The sequence below is a fragment of the Leptinotarsa decemlineata genome, unplaced genomic scaffold (assembly GCF_025532065.1).
Source record: "Leptinotarsa decemlineata unplaced genomic scaffold, Ldec_3_MD MMD2_tig00003798_RagTag_RagTag, whole genome shotgun sequence".
Classification (NCBI taxonomy): domain Eukaryota; kingdom Metazoa; phylum Arthropoda; class Insecta; order Coleoptera; family Chrysomelidae; genus Leptinotarsa; species Leptinotarsa decemlineata.
This window is the reverse complement of record NW_027412596.1, coordinates 1,744,098-1,762,253: the sequence shown is the minus strand read 5'-3', so window position 1 is coordinate 1,762,253 and position 18,156 is coordinate 1,744,098. Positions and strand designations below refer to the sequence as shown.

The 18,156-nt window shown below is 31.4% G+C and overlaps 1 protein-coding gene across 7 annotated transcripts in view; it reads left to right on the top strand.

Moving 5' to 3' along the window:
- The window catches only part of LOC111512393 (uncharacterized), a 99,193-nt gene that overhangs the window by 40,968 nt on the left and 40,069 nt on the right, over positions 1-18,156 (top strand). For 5 of the 7 annotated variants that reach the window (XM_074178442.1, XM_074178439.1, XM_074178438.1 and 2 more), the window contains 12 exons: positions 1,041-1,103; positions 5,454-5,543; positions 8,590-8,899; positions 8,950-9,147; positions 9,255-9,636; positions 9,957-10,090; positions 10,149-10,325; positions 13,051-13,279; positions 13,483-13,695; positions 15,206-15,366; positions 15,422-15,585; positions 15,637-15,774. In XM_074178442.1, coding sequence (XP_074034543.1) covers positions 1,041-1,103; positions 5,454-5,543; positions 8,590-8,899; positions 8,950-9,147; positions 9,255-9,636; positions 9,957-10,090; positions 10,149-10,325; positions 13,051-13,279; positions 13,483-13,695; positions 15,206-15,366; positions 15,422-15,585; positions 15,637-15,774 — 2,259 coding nt within the window. The remainder of the gene's footprint in view (positions 1-1,040; positions 1,104-5,453; positions 5,544-8,589; positions 8,900-8,949; positions 9,148-9,254; positions 9,637-9,956; positions 10,091-10,148; positions 10,326-13,050; positions 13,280-13,482; positions 13,696-15,205; positions 15,367-15,421; positions 15,586-15,636; positions 15,775-18,156) is intronic. The other 2 variants (XM_074178441.1, XM_074178443.1) reach the window with 2 other exon arrangements.

Sequence of the window (18,156 nt, the reverse complement as noted above, 5' to 3'; positions counted from 1 at the left end):
GTTCCTTGAGATATGGGCGGTAAATTAGTAAATTTTTCATGAAATAAGCGAGATACTTTCTATTGTGTTCGAGATTTATTTCCGTAACTAATCATTTGTAAAACTGTTATTTTATACATTTCCGTTAGTCTAACCATTTGTCAGACTTGACGTTTACGAACTTTAAACTCAAATTAAAATACAACTAATGTTGTAACATACAAAACAAGTTGACAAGGCGTTTTAAAGTAATGTTGCCACGGAAATTATTTACAGTTTTTTAAAGGATACTATCTAAAAAGAACATTGCTATGGTTTTTACTTACTTTCTTATTATCAATACCTCTACATGAATAAGTGTATTTTATCGAATTTCGGTAACCACATGATTTTAATTTATTTTATATTAATTGTTGCAATAAACTTGAAAACGATAACATTTTTGAATAGAGAATGAAGATACCTTTCAAACGATATCTCACAAGCCTATACTTCCCATTTAAAAAAATTAGGGGTTGTACCTGTCATTCGACGGTACAACCCCTACATTATACTACATTATACTACATTATATATATATATATATATATATATATATATATATATATATATATATAAAGCTTTTAAATTTTATACTTATATGCAGACGTTGTATATGCATATACATATACATTTTTCATTATTAGGTAATCTCGAATCACCAGAGTCAACTCTGGTAAGTAATGTCAATGTGGAACATTTTAAATATAAATTTTGTTCGTCACCAGAACTTTTCTCGGTATGCACCTTTCACCAATCAAGTATGCGCATTACCAAAGCTTATCAAGAAAAGTATCACATTACGGGGCTGTGTAAACCGTTTTTGTTTAACGAAAATTTTTACTCTTTGATATTTATCTGCTTCTTTCATGATTTACTCAAGAAACAAAAGCACGGTATAGCTGCAAAAACTTGTCTCCGATATGCAGTGTGGACTGTGAGATTTTCCTAGTTGAAGTGAACTTTTTTTGTTCGGGTCTTCACCAATGTTATGATTCATTATTTACGGTATATTTTTTTAGGGCATAATCAACAGCAGAATACAGAAGTAGTTGTTGAATCTTTGGAAAATAATAAGGAAAAAGGTAAATGTTTAGTATCATTATTGGTACGGAGGAATCAGGGATACCATTTTCTTTTCTCAATATTTACACATTTGATCTCTTTAAAGAACTTTTACTGCCTTATCAAACTTCATTGTCAAAACTTTTTGAAAATAACAGGGAAATAGAAGTAAAGTGATCTAGATATTTATTAAGGGTAAAAAAGTTCAAGATTGATGAAATTGATCTAGACTATTATTTCATCTTTCACAATTCGATTTGTAAATTCGACAACCACTTCCTAGGCTAAGCACGGAAAAAATCGAATTATATCCAACGGACATTTGTTGGTTTTTTCTCTTCTGCAAGACCATTCTTGCATATGCTTCTTATTGTCCAGGGAAAGCAATGTGCAACACGTGATTGGGTGATCTACTACAATAAAAAAAAAACTAGTCAATACAGTTTATTGTATGATTTTCACTATAAAGGGGTTTTACAAAGACCACGACACCTGTTTAGCTATACAATGGCTTCCTCAAGCAGTTTACGCTTCATTAGTTTTTTAATATGGATTTTCATCAAGTATCGGCCAGTTCTATTCAACTACTTTCAGATTATTGCCCCTCATAAGAGTAGGGATGATTACACTGAGACCGTGTGGTTTCTTTCATCATCTATAAGAATGACATCTTAGAGGAAACTTGTATAATTTTGGTCTGGAATATAATTCAATAACTATCACCATATAGCAAAAGGGAATTAGTTTTTTCCGAAAAAGATGTTTCAAATTGAAATATTTGACAAATGTAGAATAGCTGGGAGTAGTTACTTTCCTTATATGGTTCAAATTCAATTCTTAGTAGTTTGTTAAAACAACACAAAGTGTATTTACAATTTGAAATATGAAAATTTATATCAAGTAATTGAAAATGTTCTATTCATTCGAAATATTTTCAAAACACCTTCACCATGGTTCTATTGCAGTTGACAAAAACATTTTTATTTCTACAATGTATTTGCATTTTTGTAATAATTTTTGAATTGTATTTTCAATTCTGATGTAAGTTTATTCAGGTTGTCCTATTTCTATTATAGTCCGGTCGGTCGGTAGCCAAGCGGTTCGACGTGGGTGCTTTGTTTACTCACTCGAATTGACTGCCGTGTTGGTCGGTGGTTCAAGCCCTACTCTGAACGATCGGTCTTCACTTGCTATCGTCCAACCCGTGTTAGGAATCACACGTTAAAAGGTAAGACCTCGTTAATCCTTAGCTCGCATAAGTTTCGACTTCTGAGGGTTGTCGTTCGTAGGGGTACGACAGCTGGTTAACGGAAAAACAGATTTTAAATAGATTTTTTTTTCAATGTATTTTTTAACTTCGAATAAAAAGATGAATATTTGTAATGCAGAAATCTTGGTAGTTGAGTAATATGTACTATTTTTTTTTCATTTACATTTAATAATAGTCTTAATTTATTTTTTGCAATTTTAAATGATACTTCAGGAAATTCTCAGGACATTTTGTATGTCATTACTCACTACTTGAAAGAACAATTCTAGAGATATTCAATTATTTAAAAAAGTTTAGATGAAATGGGGATTTTTATATTTTCATAAAAGTGCCATGATAAATAAAAGGAAACGGTCTATTTGACCGATTCTCACAGTAGGTTAGTTTACTCAATTTTCACGATTTTAATCGTATCACAGAGCTGTGTAACATCAATTATAACTCACTGATTTATATCAGCAAAATCCTGTTTCAGCAGTAATTTTCACTAATCATTTTTAAATATGTAGGTGAGTTGATTATCTTTTTTACTACTGAATTTATTATATTGTATACCTTTCAATGTATATTGAGAGTTTATTCATTGTATTTTTCTAAAACTGGGAAATCAACGGCTAATTATTCAAAGTTGAAGTATTAACGAGATAACTTGGCATAAGTGCAGCATGTTTGACCTATAACACTTGCATTTTCCATAAATAATGGTCCAATTGAGAAAACTACTGTTCTAGTGAAACACGTATTGGAAATAAAGTTTATATTGTGAAAATAATTCATTCATATAATTCAATTGAGACATTTTCATAACACACATTCACATATCAACAAATGACTTAAATGAAATGAATGACCGGTTTCGGTCGTATATACTTGTATATATACTTGATAATGGGGTCAAACCCGAAACCGGTCGTAAAAATAAAATCTACCAGCCTGATAACCTCTCTGCAGGAAGGACTCGATCCAAACAGCAGTGTGTCTGGGACTCAACTGACTTTAACGTGACTCGATTGTATGTATAAAACCTTAGTCTAGAGAATGATTTGTTAACTGGGGAAAACATCCCATGTACCAACACTCTAACAGAAATCAAAATAATTTTTAAGACTATTGAGGAGAGATACATACGTATAAGAATATGAATATTTTAAAACGGAGTCTGGAAACATTCATCTCTCACAAAGTACCTACACAGTAAATTTTGGTAAATGCCTACCGGAGAACTCCTTTCCCGGCTAATAGCACGATTGACATCGAATTATATCCGACAAACATTTATGCAAGATACCTCACAGGTGTTTCTAGTTCATCCAGCAGCAGGACCATGCTGAAATCAACTCAGTAGATCACCTACAGACTGGTGAACACTACTGACTTCAACGCGACTCGACTGTATGTATGAAACCTTCGTCTAAGAGAAAGATTTTTTAACTAGTAACAGCTCCATCTCTGAGACAAAAATCCAATCAATCAATCAAGATATACTTTATTGTCGAAAAAACTCTTGTTTTGTTGACAAAGTAGAATATACACGTACAGAAAAAAAAATTTAGGCAAAATACACACAATTATGTAAAATATAAATAAAATAGAATAAAAATAAAGTTGTTATATAAACAAGCAGTATATTAACATATACATTTATCAATTATACATTTTATTCAATAGAATAAGTGTCAATGAATAAATAAAATATCAATCATGAAATGTTATTTGAACATTTTGTCAATTTTACGACTTATAATTTAACAGTCTAATCGAGTATGTACAGTACCCGCAATGAATTACAATTTCATTGGAAGTTGTCCAAAAGCGGGAAAGAAATATTTCATGTACCAACACTCTTAATAGAAATCAAAATAAGTCTGAAGACTGTATTGAGGAGAGATACGTATAAGAAAATAAATATTTCGAAATGAAATCTTGAAACATTAATCTCTTCTAACGTACATACAAAGTAGGTTTGAAAAATAACTACTTTCTTAGCCAATGTACCCATATTGAAAAGATTTGCACTATTCGAGCGAAACTGGCCAGAGTACTGACAAATGGAAATGAATGTTTTCTTAGATCAATGGCCCCAAAGATGGGGTCAGGTAGTACTAATTTTTGGATTTCACTACGATGTATTTAAAAAAAATCTTTTTAATAGTTTTACATAAGAAGTATTGCGATTGGGAGAAGAACTTGATGTTGCTTTAAAAGCATTTGTATTTCGAAAACGTCGTATTTTATAGGAAAAATTTTTGTTGAAAAATATTGAACAATTCATGAGAGGAATCTTCTGTATGAATTTGAAAACTATTTTCGTCATCTTCTGGTATCTCCTAATATCCCTAAAAGGGCTGTTCTTACGAAAAATGCGTTTGCAGATTTGAAATATATTCTTTAGTTCTGGAGATATCCCTTATGGTAGTTCTAGATGAAATATATTATGTTATGTTAAAATATGTTTTTCCGTTAACCAGCTATCGCACCCCTACGAACGACAACCCTCAGAAATCGAAACTTGTGCGTGCTAAGGACTAACGAGGTCTTACCTTTTAACGTGTGATTTCTAAATACAAATGCCCTGTATATGGAGGCTGATGGTTTTGAACTTAAGTTTTTGCTAACTTCGGGAAAGTGATGGCATCTTGAAAATATTTTAAATGAATTACTTTTTGTGCCAAATTTTCAGATTTCAAATTGCTGTTCATTTCTAAATACATCTAACCAGCCTTCGTTAAGGACTATCCTCTATTTATTAGAACATAGAGAGCTAAATTGATTTGATCTTTTTAAAGTATACAGTTTTGAAAATGATACAGATCCTTGAGCACATTACAAGGGTGAGCTAATACTGACACAGGATGGTAAAAAGCTTAGCTGATATGTAATTTAAATAGTGATTTGTTTGAGGTTCGTATATTGAGAAAATGAATAAATATTCTAAAGCGAAGCTGGTTACTCACAATGAACTTCAAGTTGTGGCACAGCTATGTAGCTGTGCCAAAATGTAGCAAATGATATTTAGAAGATTAATAAGCTGTGCACTCTGAAGATATGCTGGCTTTATTGACAAAAAACTATTATGTTTTATATCTCTATCATATTTCAGCGCAAGCAGTATTGATCGACAATAATGTTCAGTCAAGCGAATCTTTATTAGAAATTACTATGGAGGAAATTCTGTCAGATGTGGAAAAAGGTAACAGCTGAATGTCATTACTCAGTCGCTGTTAGTTGCTTTGTGTTTTTGGTGAAATGTACTTTGTTAATAAGTTGAGTGAAAATCCATGCAGAAGTTACTGGCACGTTTCAAAAGTAATGATAATTTTGACCCTGGGAAAATTTGTTGTTGTCTCACCATCGTGTGGCCTATTTTTAGCCATTTCTAACTAGTATTATTGTTGTAAGGTGTGTTGAATATTTAGCTGCCAAATCTATCATCTAGAAAAAGTTGGAGTCAAATGTAATATGAAGAACCATTAAGACGAATACAAATTATTAACTAGAGTATGAAGCAGATGTTATAAATCAGGTGATCTTTTACAAGTAGCTGGTGTCTTCCACCGAGGTTATAAAGAATACAGCTACTGTTGTCGTTCGCATAGAACTACTATTTACCTTTCAGAAGCCCTCTTATAAAAGAATATTAAGTGATACAATTCACTATTCATGATAATAATAATTATAAATTTTCACCATATAAATTGTATTTTCAATACGCGTTTCACTGGTAGCCTATCCAACTGAGGATGCTACTATGTAGTGAAACGCATATTGAAAATAAAATATATATTGTGAAAATTTATAATTATTATCATAAATAGTGTAATTGATTTTCACCAAGTAAAAGGCCATTGTATTCAAAATTTGATGTACAAAAATAATGTTTGAAAGTTATTGACAATGTTTCATAGTGAATTTTACAATTTCGGACTTCCATTGTCTAATATGATTTAAAATATCTGAAAGAACAAATAAAATTAAAAATTGAAATGAATAGCTTAAACTAGCAATTATATTGATCAATGAAAACAGTAAAATGAAAATAAGCAAAAAAATAATAAAAATTAAACAGTTAAAAATAAATTATTCATGAGCAATAAATACAATAAAATGAAAAAAAAAACAAAAAAATTAAAAATTGAACAAATAAAAATGAAATTGTTCATTTGTAATTGTTCAATTTTTATTTTTGTTGCTTATTTTAATTTTATTGTTTTTATTGCCGAATATAATTGCTAGTTTTAGCTATTCATTTTAATTTTGTTTGTTCTTGCAGAGATTTTAAATCATACATCATATTAGACAATGAAAGTCCGGACTAGTTTGAGTGTAGTCCATAGTTTAGGTGTTTAACTTAACTCTCACAAAAAAGAGAAGCAAAATTCCAATTGGAATATTCATTGTACTTTACTGTTCCGATTAGTTATTCAATTTATTCTCTTTGCTGAAATTCAACAACTTCTGTGTTTTGACAAACCCAAAAGTAAAAAGCAGTCCATGGCTAGGAAAAGCTTTTTGGCTTTCTACGTCTCTACCTTCATACAAAAAATTGTGGGAAGAAAACAATTATGTAAGTTCCATTAACAAAAATGTGTTGATCATATAAACTCTTCTTCAAGTTTGGCAATTAAAAGAACAATTGAACTATTCGTTGATACTGCAATAATTTATTTTTCAGAAACTTATGATAAAACCCAAAATTATATTGAAAAAGGTTTTAATAAAATTTCTATTCTGCTTCAACAATATAAATTAATACTAAATTTTAATAAATCATTTTACATGAATGAATCAAAACTATCTTTTGCTACTGGGTAACGATTCAATAAATTATACTCAGAAATTGAAATTTTTAGGTTTGACTATTATTCAAAATTTGTCATGGAGCAAACATATAGAGGATATAAGAAAAAATTATCGCCATTCATTGGTATTCTTTATAAAATGAGTAATACGACCTGACAGGTTTTCTGAAAGATCATCAGTATTCAAAGAAAACTACAAGTGTGCTATACGGTTAAATTCAGAATTTGATACAGAATCCAAAAACAAATTGAAAAATCTGGGTTACCATTCAAAAGAATTGGCGTTGGTGTCGCGACGCCCTAACGGGTGACGCCTTGTGCTGGATCTCTATGTAAATAAGAGGACCCTTTCCAGATATTGCCGCGGAGTTTCATATATGTATGAGATATGTTGAATCTTATTTTGGCAATAAGTCTATTTATCGCGACGGAGTTGCCATTTACTATTTTGTTCCTCTAGAAATGGAAAAAGTATATCGATATTAAAATTCAAGAATATGTTGAAAACGGATTTGCTCATATGAAAATATATTCATTTTCTAGTTATGCTATATTTGAATGTATGTGGTAGATACTCTTCTTTTGACCATTTACTTTTTATATATTTTTTTGAAAGTTGTTATTAAGTTTTCAAAGTTATTTTAAGGTAGGTAATGTATACATAAAAATAATACATAAAAGTTATTTTTAGCTATAAACTGGAGGAACAAACCCTTTCGAAACAACTACTTTCACATGAACATTGAATTATACAAGAAATGGTACATTTGTAACAACTACTTTCGTATGAATATTGAGTTATACAAAAATTCCTTTTTCCTATCCAGTTTGTAGTCCAAACATTCGTTATGGAATTGAATCAGATAATACATAGGAATATATATTATATTCTATAGCGTTCCTATGGAAGATATTTGATTCAATTCCATAACGAATCTTTCAATGTTGATATGAAAGAACTTGCTTCAAAAGTCCTTTTTTTTCCGTGTAATTCATATTTCAAGTGAAAGTATTGTTTCAAAAGTATTTTTTCTTTCTGTTTGTATCTAAAAGTAATTTCTGTGTATAATCTACACATTTTTGTGAATAGTTTATTTTTTTAATTGCTTTCCACAATTTTTTGTATATAGATCGACAAGCAGAAAGCGAAAATCGATAATTTTGATATATGAAATGCATCCCAAACCACCATCCTTGAAAAAAATGTGACTAAAAAATTAATTTGTAGATGAATATAAAACTTGAACTTTTTCGCTTGCTTGCTTGATTAATAGTTAAGTATAGATGCTCACAATTTATAGAAGCGATTATAGAGGTGATGTTAGTACCTTATTTTGTGTGTTCTACTTTCAAGTGAGCTTTTTTAATGTACTGAGCCATCCTTCCGGTTAATGTTTAGTATTTTTCTTGTCTAAAATGAGAATATGAAAATTTCAGATAAAGAAAAAGTTGACTCTCAAGCAACCATAATCTTAGATGATGATGACATCAAACCAAAATTAGAAATAGTTATTGAAGAAAATATGTTGGAGGATTCAAAGCATTTGGTTCAGAATCAAAATGATATCGGTGATGAAATTCTTGAACTGTTGAAAGAGGTAGCTATACCAACCTTAGAAAATGCCAATTTAAGCCAGATTGATACAACAAACAATATCCCTGGTGAGCTCAAGGAAGCAGAAGACATTTTGAAAATGATGGTTCAAGGAAGTTCAATTGAATTGAGCGAATCAGATGAGACTGATGAGTAAGTACAAACAAAATTTGATAATTCGATTTTTATATGAAGTTTTTTAGTGATCTACTACTTTTGAGTGATATCAGTTTGGAAGAAGCCGATAACGAAGAAAAAACCACAAGCTTTCAGAAAAATAAAATGTTACAGGTTCTAGCTGAACATAATATGATCGACTGCTACGTTGACATAGAAAAGTTACAACTACCCAAAGAGGATTTAGTTGAATATACCAAAAAATTAGAAGATAACATTGATTGGTAGGTGAAGAGTATCTGGTTAGTTATAATATCAAAAGGCTTTTGATCTAGTAGGGTCATGCAAATAATAAATACTCCATTTTCATGAAAGGTTCTTTATATTACAGGTTGTGCGACTTAAACACATTGAATAAAAGGAAAAATGATGGTAAACTACCATATGGAAAGATGAAGGGCGTTAAGAAAATAAGAAGGGATTCAAGTTCCATTTCTAGTTCATCGGATACTGATTCCGACCTTGAAATTTTTGGACCTAGGCCTGGCACACCTGTTCTTCCCAAAAAAGTTGAACAAAAACTGGATACCTTTCTGGCTAATGCAATATGCAGAGACTTGAAAGGTAGTAGTGACTTGAGCAGTTATGAAAATGAAGTTGAGACTGATGATTCTACAAAGAAAAAACAGAAAAATAAAAAGGACACCAATAAAAAAGGTGACAATGAATCTGATAACAATAATGAAAGTAATGCAGATGCAGTTGATGAGAGGGTAAGTGGAATTAAGACATTCTGATAGATTTAAAATTTACAATACAATAATAAGTATGCTTTACGAACAAGTGTATATTGAAGGTGTATTACAGACTATTGAATAACTGTCAGTATTCTGAAATAATTGAAATTTCTTTGCTCAAGCATATATTTTCGTGTTATAATATTATTTGTTTAAATACCTGTGTTCAGTTACTTTGAAAGGAATTATACCTTTTTTACTTTTTTAAATTTTATTATGCATGGTATACAGATAATTACTTTCATCATTTCCAAACATAATATAAAACTGCTGTACTAAAATATTTGAATTTTTAGGAAAAACTTAGCAAAGAAGATTTGGAAAAAAAATCATGGAAAAATGATCCTCTACTGAGGGGAAAATTGTCATCAGGTTCAGATACTGGTTGTAATAGTAAGAAATCTTTAAAAATGAAAAGAAAAAGTCGGAGGTAAGATAAGAAATACAGACGATTATTTTCATATGCATTTATAAATTTTTTTTTTCAGATTGGAACGTGATAATGAAGTCAGTGTAGCTTCAGATAATTTAGATTCTGACAGTGACTTGGAAGGTGTTTGTGAACAAAACAAATCAAAGTTGGAAGAGACACTAATCAGTCCAATCAAAAGAAATATTCCATCTTCTGATAGTAGTAGTAGTGATTCTGACAGTGACATCGAATTGTTAGTAGCATGCATGTTTATCAATTTCATAGTGGTTAAAAGTTTTTTTTACTTCTTGAAAACCTTTAACGTGTCCATTTCTCCCAAGTATCCAAAAACCACTGCAACTTCAATAGCTTATTATGTTTCCTTATTTGTTCATGGCATCCATTTCAATGGATTTATTCCCTGTCCTATATTTCAAACCCTACACTGTCTACTGTGTTGACTGAGCTGATTCCTGTCCTGTGGAAACATGTCTTTTGTTCTTGTCTCAGACTGTCTTTCTTAGGTATATTTTCCTAGCAAATTTGATGTTTATTACTGACACATGTCAGTGTCAAAATCACTTGTACGGATTAGCTCCGTACAAGTGATTTTGTTAACCCCATGGTTGATGATTTAAGGTCAATATACAGTGCATTCTAATTGAAACAAGCCACCTTCATGAAGTCATTTGATATCGAGGTAGCAAAAAATTGTGAAATACGTCAACTGTATTTTTCTTAAGAGACACATTTACACCTTAAAATCAACCTCTCGTCAGCCACCCTCTCCCCATAACATACCACATTTTAAAAACTTCAAATAGGAATAATAGTCGAGTGGAACTTCATTTGAAAGGTCATTCAATTCGGGATCCAATCCTGTAAAATTTTTGATATTACAACGAAAATTTATTTAAAAATAAAACACTTTTTGAAGTTTGTATTTAATTTTGAACTAAAAAGTGAAATTATACAGAAAAAATTACTATTTCAAATGTTTGAATTGAGCAACATTTACGTACATACATTTACATATAAATGAACTTCTCTTCACTCCCTTTTATTCTGATAATAAAAAATATTAGGTGTTAGGAGCTTACAGCACCTGGTAATTTCTTTCCATAAATTATCTATTGTAGTTGACTGCGTCTCATTGTTTTATTTCAACCACTTTGTAAGTCAAATCAGGGGAACTGAGTGGCCATTCTGTAGATCCTCTCCATCCAATCCATCGACCCGGAAAGGTATTATCAAGGAACTAGCGCATGATACTATACAGTGAGAAGGAGTCTCATCTTTTGAAAAATTACCCCATTTCGCAATAGAGGATCTTACTGGATGGCGTTGTTAATGACATAACTTGATTATTCAGCAAATTGAAATATCCTTCACAATTCAGGTTTTCTTCCAAAAACAATGATTCTGTAGTATGGTTAACCAAAATTCCTGCTCGAACATTTAGTTTTTGGGAATATATGGTGTGAATATGGCGAGCCATATTGCTGTTTGAATTACTCCAGTATCGGAAATTTTGAGAATCACTCGCTCATTCAGATAAAGCTAGATTACAATTGACATATTCTGAGAGGATCTCCCAAAATGCAACTCTTCTATCAAAAATCATATTCGTTCAATTCACAAATCAATTTCATTTTATCAGGGTTGAATTTGTGTGGATGAAGAATTATGATAACGTTTGTAAAACTCCAGATACTTGGGACAATTTAGTCTGAGACTAAATATTTTCCATATAGGTAACGTGGCCCAAAATTGCAACTTTACTGGGTTCGTCATTTACTGTTGCTAAACAGTCATGTTGTCTGTTAGTGACATTACCTGATTCCATATATTTATTAAAATAATTCCAATACATATTTTCTATGTCTTACATTCATACTCGGATGATTATCGTTTTCCATGTTTTTACTACTATTTCAATACACATTTGAAATGCACGAGCCATTTTGTATAAAACAATACATAATGAACGAGATACTAACTCGAGTTCAATCAGTGCAATTCGGTTTTCTCTGGTATTGCTTATTGTTGTAATGTCAAAAATGTCAGAATTCAAAGACCTTCCAAACAAGGTGTCACCCAACAGTTCCAGTTGACATGTCAAGAAGAGTACTTTGACCATGCCACTGAAGATGACTGCAGTCGAAACGTTTGGAGATTATAACCAAAGAAGACCACGGCAAAAACCAACTCAACTATCATTACCATTAGAAATTTTTGACATGAGGATTGTGGGGAGACTGGCAAGGGTTTGATTTTTACGTAGAAATATATCCCCCAAAAACTAAAGTTGAAGTGTTTCACGATTTATCTACAGTATCATCAAACGACTCATTAGGATAGTTTATTTTGAGTGGAATGTATTGTGTAGAAGAAAATGACTGCATACTTATTCGCTTTTTCAATTCCTGTGATTTTAGTACAGAATCAATCTGTTTGAGTCAACCAGTTCTTTAATTTTTAGTGGCATTTCCAGATTATGTCACTCTTAGGTTCATGAAAGCCCTGAAAATTTTCTTTTTGTATGTACATATATTTTTCTGCTCGTTTCGTTGAGGCGTCGAATTAATGTTTCTTATACATTGCAGGATTGGAAACATCTCTGCTTTGAGACGGATGTATATTGACCAAACAGGTAGCTGTAACATGAATTTCTATTGGCTCTGTGCATTCCAGATCGTGTCTTATTTTCCCTTTTTGATCTGTCTATATTTTATACTAAATATTTGCTGGTATCCACTATTCAAAGTTTGTAATTTTAAGTGCAAAGTTTGTGTTCGAATTCTACTTCAAAGTCGTGTATCTATCAATGAGTTAATTTCCCCACGTATTCTGATTATGGTCAAAATAAGCGATTACTGTTTTTGAAAATGGTGAAATTAACAGATATTGTCAACATTTCTCATATTAGAATTTTGTAAATGTGCATGGAAGTGAAGCATTGATATGTATTTTTTCAGTGTGTCTCAAAAAGTTCAAACACCACTAAAGGATGGCGAGACTGCTGGTCCCAGCCCCAGTCAAAAGGGTAGAAGAAATATTAGGGCACTTATGTCACAGGAATCACTGGCTGAAGCTACCCAGAAAGCAACCTTAGAAGAAATGGAGAGAATAGAACGATTGAAGGATCGTCACAAAATTATAGAATCATTTTCACAGTCACTCAGTAATAGCGTGTCCCACGATGAGGTTTATAATTGTTTAAATTTTGGCATATCTTTTGATTAACTGTTTATGTGTTATTTCCCTTTTTTAAAGAAGTTCATTTGATCATATCTAAGAGTAGTTTCCCTCACACTTCAAAAGATATTTTTGAATAACTTATAATCTCATAATTTTCTGTGGTTTGGATCATAACCAGGAATTGACAAATTTCATCATAATTTTTGTAGGAAACAGTCCCTTTTACTCTTGATGTGGATGAGAAAACAGGAGAACCATTGATTGAAGTGAATTCGAAGTTAGCTGACAAACTAAAACCTCATCAGAGAATGGGGATACAGTTTATGTGGGATTCATGCTATGAAAGTCTTGAGCGAATGAAAAAGCATGATGGGTCTGGTTGCGTTTTGGCTCATTGTATGGGTTTGGGAAAAACTCTTCAGGTAATTGAAATTAAGCGGACCCCAATCAATCTAGTTCAAACATATGCAGATGCATGTTTCTCAGCTTCAAAATTTTTTGGTTAACATGAAATGCTAAATAAGCGAACTCATTGTATTTTAATTGATTATGGGTTCAGGAAAAACCCTTTAGGTATGAACATAGTAATAATTGAAATTAAGCAGACCCCAATCAATCTACTTCAAACATATGCAGATTAATGTTTCTCAGCTTCAATATTTTGATTTAATTTTTTTTTTTCTTGTGGGCAAACAATCTCATAAATGAGATTTTCTCCCCTTTCTTTCTTCGTTTTTCATAACTATATATCATAGTACAAACTAGAATTGGGTTATTTGTCGAGCTGTAATTCAATTAGTTATTTACCATAAGCAATTACTCTATTATTTGCACACGAAAATAACAGGTTCTCTTGAGAACTGTCAGCACAATAAAGAAGTAGTTTTGTGGTAAGTACTCAGTTACTTCACCCAGGAGTCAAAAAACACTAAATTCCAAATTCTCAAATACAGAAATCACAATAATCATATCAATAATTTCCTAACAATAAATATATCGAATATCGGTTAGTTTATAGGAAGGGTTACGACTGTAGAGAGGATTACCTGTGGTAAGCAGGTAGGTGATGTCATAATAAGTTTGCTATAAACAATCAATAGATTATGTATGTTTAGGACAAAAATATTCATTCATACCAATAATGCCTCACTTTTACACCAAAGCTTCCATTCTCACCAATTAATGCCTCAGGCAATTACTAAATTCATATCCTGATATGCTTGGAACCTAGTTCGTTCTTGTGTATATGATTCTTTCTATAGTGGAGAAAAATTTAAGGTTTTGTTTCCAAATGATTTTTAGAGATTACCAAGAAAATTTTATAAATGCTTTTGAAAGTCTGGAAATAGCAAAGTGTGGCATAAAAACTATTAACAGTGACAAAGGTTCATTATCATTTGCTTTTTCTACACATACAAACGGCCAAATATCGTCGCACTCATAGCATCTTGAAACTGAAAATTTGGAGATTCAGTTGAATCAGTCTCCAGTAGCTTATGTTGAGAATGGAGTCAGCAAATCAAACCAGTCAGCACTATCCTACTCCGAAGTATAAAATAATCATAATCAGGACTTGAACTAAAATGGACTAACTATTACTGCAAACAGCTTGAAATGCCAAGTTAAAGTAATATTCTCATCAATGTTAATATATCTACACAATTACTCCTTGCTACTGGCAAGGAGTTCATCTCCGTTTAAATAAATAATTATGAAGTTAAGGCTTTCAACACCCATATGCGTGAATCATCCAACTGCACAAAGAATCAAAAGTTCAAATGCTCTAAAAAAAAATCATGAAATACAACTTGACCACATTTGAAGCCTGTATACTTTATCTCCAAAAGAACAAGATTATCTGTATTTTTGTTTATTTCGAAATCACCCTGATTTGTTGACATTTTATTGTGAGTTGAAATAGGTTTTTTCCAGGTTATTACTCTTATCAACACATTGTTCAACTACGAGACAACAAATACCAAACACGTCTTAGTTGTTTGCCCACTTTCCACTGTGAATAACTGGGATAATGAAGTGAAGTTTGCATTCAAAGGAATTGAAGAAGAACAAAATTTCAAAGTTTTTCCCGTGTCGTAAGTATTAAAAACAAAATAAAAGTCTTACACTATTTCATTTTACTATTTATAGAAACAATAGTGATAAATATAATTTAGTCAAAAAGTGGTGGTTACGTAAAAAGGCATTATTGATTGTTGGTTATGAGTGTTTTCAAAGATTAACCAATGAAAGTGAACTAAATAAAGTTGACGAGCCGACTAAAGATTTAATGTTGAGTGCACTGAATGATCCAGGTAAGGTCAGTTTTCTTTCAATTTTCAATCTCTATTTTTTTTATTTTGTAGGTCCAGATTTGGTTATATGTGATGAAGGCCATTTATTGAAAAACAAAAATGCCTTGAAATCGTTGGCTTTAAATAAAATAAGAAGCAAAAGACGAATAGTACTGACCGGCACACCCTTGCAAAATAACTTATTGGAATGTATGTGTCCTCAGAATATTTTTTTACATATTCATCGAAATTTTATGTAAAGGAGATCAGAGTTATTTTTTCAACCTTCATGGGTATTTTCACCTTATAATTTTATTTTTTTTTAGATTGTGGAAGGTGAAAACACTCAAAAAGATCGATACATTTTTTTTTTACATAATACTATATTCAAGTGGAAAATAATTCAAAGTTTACAACTTGAAGTTTGATAAATCAAGAACACTGAAAACTAATTTGATATGGTGTATGAGCCTTAAAAAAAATTGGTTGTTATAAAATGGCTTTATGATATTTCTCTACCCTATCTTAGAAAAGAAGATTGTTACCAAATTAACTCAAACAAGTAAAATGGCAACTTTTTGTTCTTAACCCCAATTCAAATTCGAAAGTTGTTGAAAAATTGATGATAAATCTGGAAGAACAGCTGTAAGATAGGGCGAATGTTGAGTAGTGTGAGAACAACATGATGAAATGTGTATGTGTTGAAAGACCAGCTTATGATGATTTTTTCATTGCTCTTGAATGTGTACTGTAGTTGCTGAGCATAGAATGTTATTCACTATTTTTAAAGTTTTATTAACTTCACTATTTCATTTCAAAATTTATGTGAAACTATGTCATCAGAAAAGATTATTGAGGTGATAAAACAGTACACGTAGTAATACAATACCGATCATGAGAACTATATTGAAAAGCTAATTGAGAGCCTAATTCATGAATTAAATCTTCAACGAGTCAATTTTTTTAATCACGTGTACAGGTATTTGTCTACTAGACGAGAGACCTACAATGCAAAATATTTCTCATTGTGGAGCTTGTCATATATTTGATTATATCCGTTATCCCTGTTTATTAAGGAAGAACGTGAAGAAATGAATTCGTTTTGGATATATAACAGCAATCAGAAACTGAAATGATAAATTATTCAATGGAAATGGACGCAAGTTTAACATTTTTTCAATATCGACGTGGTATTCCTCAAAGTTAGATGGTCTCTGCACATTATTACAAATCGGTTTTGATCAAGACGCGTCACTTTATTGAAAAAATAACAACTTTACAAAACATGATTGAAATTTTATTACATTATGACAGTGTGTGATCTCACATAACTGTATTACTGGAAAGCTCACGGTTTTGTTACTCCCAGAGAGGATTCTCAGGTTCACAGATGCGTCGTGCCCTCTCAACCAACGTTCCCTTTTTTTGTTGTGGCAGGTGGTTAGAGTTTTTATTCAGGAACCTGTCTGTGTGTATTGGTTTTCTGTAAATTCTGTGGCCCAATGTATCATCTTCACGTCTGTGCACAAGAACACCCAAAAAGGATTTTTCGTTCCATTGTAAAATGGCTTTTTGAGTTGTAAGAGTTTAGATAGATAGATAGATAATTTTTATTCATCCATGAAGCTTTACACAGTGCAGTACAGTATTAAAACTTAACAGACTGGTCAATTACATACAACATGAACAAACACATAACATAAATGAATGGTTAATAGATTTACATATCAGAATTATCAATAGGAAAATTTAAAAACTCATCTACAGAATAAAACCCATGATTAATTAAAAAGTCATGGAATGTTGCTTTGAAAACTCCAAATTTTTTATTTCACCAATTAATTTCACACATTGGTTATAACACTTGATACCCAGATACGTGAAAGATTTTTGTGCTAGGCCTAGACGGGAAAACGGTGGACGTATTTCACTTGCATTGCTAGTGGTATACTCATGTAGAGTATTTCCTCTCACATGACTATGTTTTTTTTTGATGTTGCTATATATACATACAAGACAAGGTCAAAATGGACAGTCTTTTAAATATTGATCTACAGCTCGCCTGATAATGAGCTTTGACCATACATCTACTTTATGTACGTGAGCAGAGTTACCCCAGAATATCAGGCCATAGCTTAATAAGGAATTAGCAAGTCCATGGTATGTTAGTTTAAGAATATCCAAAGAGACAGTGCCTTGCAGTTGTCGAATAACAAAGCAAATACTGCTCAATTTGGATACTAAATTGTTTATATGAATTTCCCGTGTAAACTTATGATCCATATAAATTCCAAAAAATTTAATGTGATCAACTTGTTTTATAGACTTATGATTCATCCTTATTAATGGACTATAATCATAACGAATATTCTTTGGCTGGAATAACATGAAAAATGTCTTTTTTGTATTAACTGATAGTCCGTTATCGACACACCATTCATAAAACATATTTGCTGCAATATTTGATATTTCCACCGATTTTGCTATATTACTCTCCGCAATTAACTGATTAGTAGTATCATCAGCATAAATGATCTGCATATGCGGATCTGCATGAATATGTTATATCACTAATAAAAACAATAAAAAGTA